General features: G+C 40.5%; 2 protein-coding genes across 3 annotated transcripts in view; both read right to left on the minus strand.

Annotated features, from left to right (window-relative positions):
- The window catches only part of LOC119588592 (failed axon connections homolog), a 7,881-nt gene that overhangs the window by 4,036 nt on the left and 3,423 nt on the right, over positions 1-422 (minus strand). The gene's annotated exons all lie outside the window — the stretch shown is intronic.
- LOC119588591 (failed axon connections homolog) overlaps positions 1-422 on the minus strand; it is a gene marked incomplete at its 3' end in the record, with an annotated part of 4,672 nt that overhangs the window by 846 nt on the left and 3,404 nt on the right. For both annotated transcript variants that reach the window (XM_037937231.1, XM_037937232.1), the window contains 1 exon segment: positions 40-248. In XM_037937231.1, the coding sequence (XP_037793159.1) occupies positions 40-248 (209 nt within the window).

Here is a 422-nt window from a genome sequence, read left to right on the forward strand (position 1 = left end):
CTAAAAAGAAATAAATGAATTGATCGAAAAAAATCTCACCAAGATAAAAGGAGATGGCGGCCAAGTCCCTCTCGATAATGTCGTGGACTTCCTCCGCGCTGTGCCTCCCGATGCCTTGTAAGTATAAGGACTTGGAGATCTGTCGACGCTTCAGAGGCATCAGCAAACGCACTATAAAGGGGACGCGATCCATTTCCTGAAGCATCAAACGCCCTTTGTTCTCCACCCAGCGCCACAAGCGGAATCCCCTACCGGCAACAGCATTTCCTGTTTTGTTTTAAATCTTTAGGAATGTTTAAATATCTTTTGCATAGATGTTTGAAATTTTGAACGTAATTTGTATTAAGATAATTATGACTCCATGAATTTGGTTATATCTTGGTTGAAACTTTATTCCTTTCAATTTGAGACCTACATTACAG

The sequence above is a fragment of the Penaeus monodon genome, chromosome 24 (assembly GCF_015228065.2).
Source record: "Penaeus monodon isolate SGIC_2016 chromosome 24, NSTDA_Pmon_1, whole genome shotgun sequence".
NCBI classification, from domain to species: domain Eukaryota; kingdom Metazoa; phylum Arthropoda; class Malacostraca; order Decapoda; family Penaeidae; genus Penaeus; species Penaeus monodon.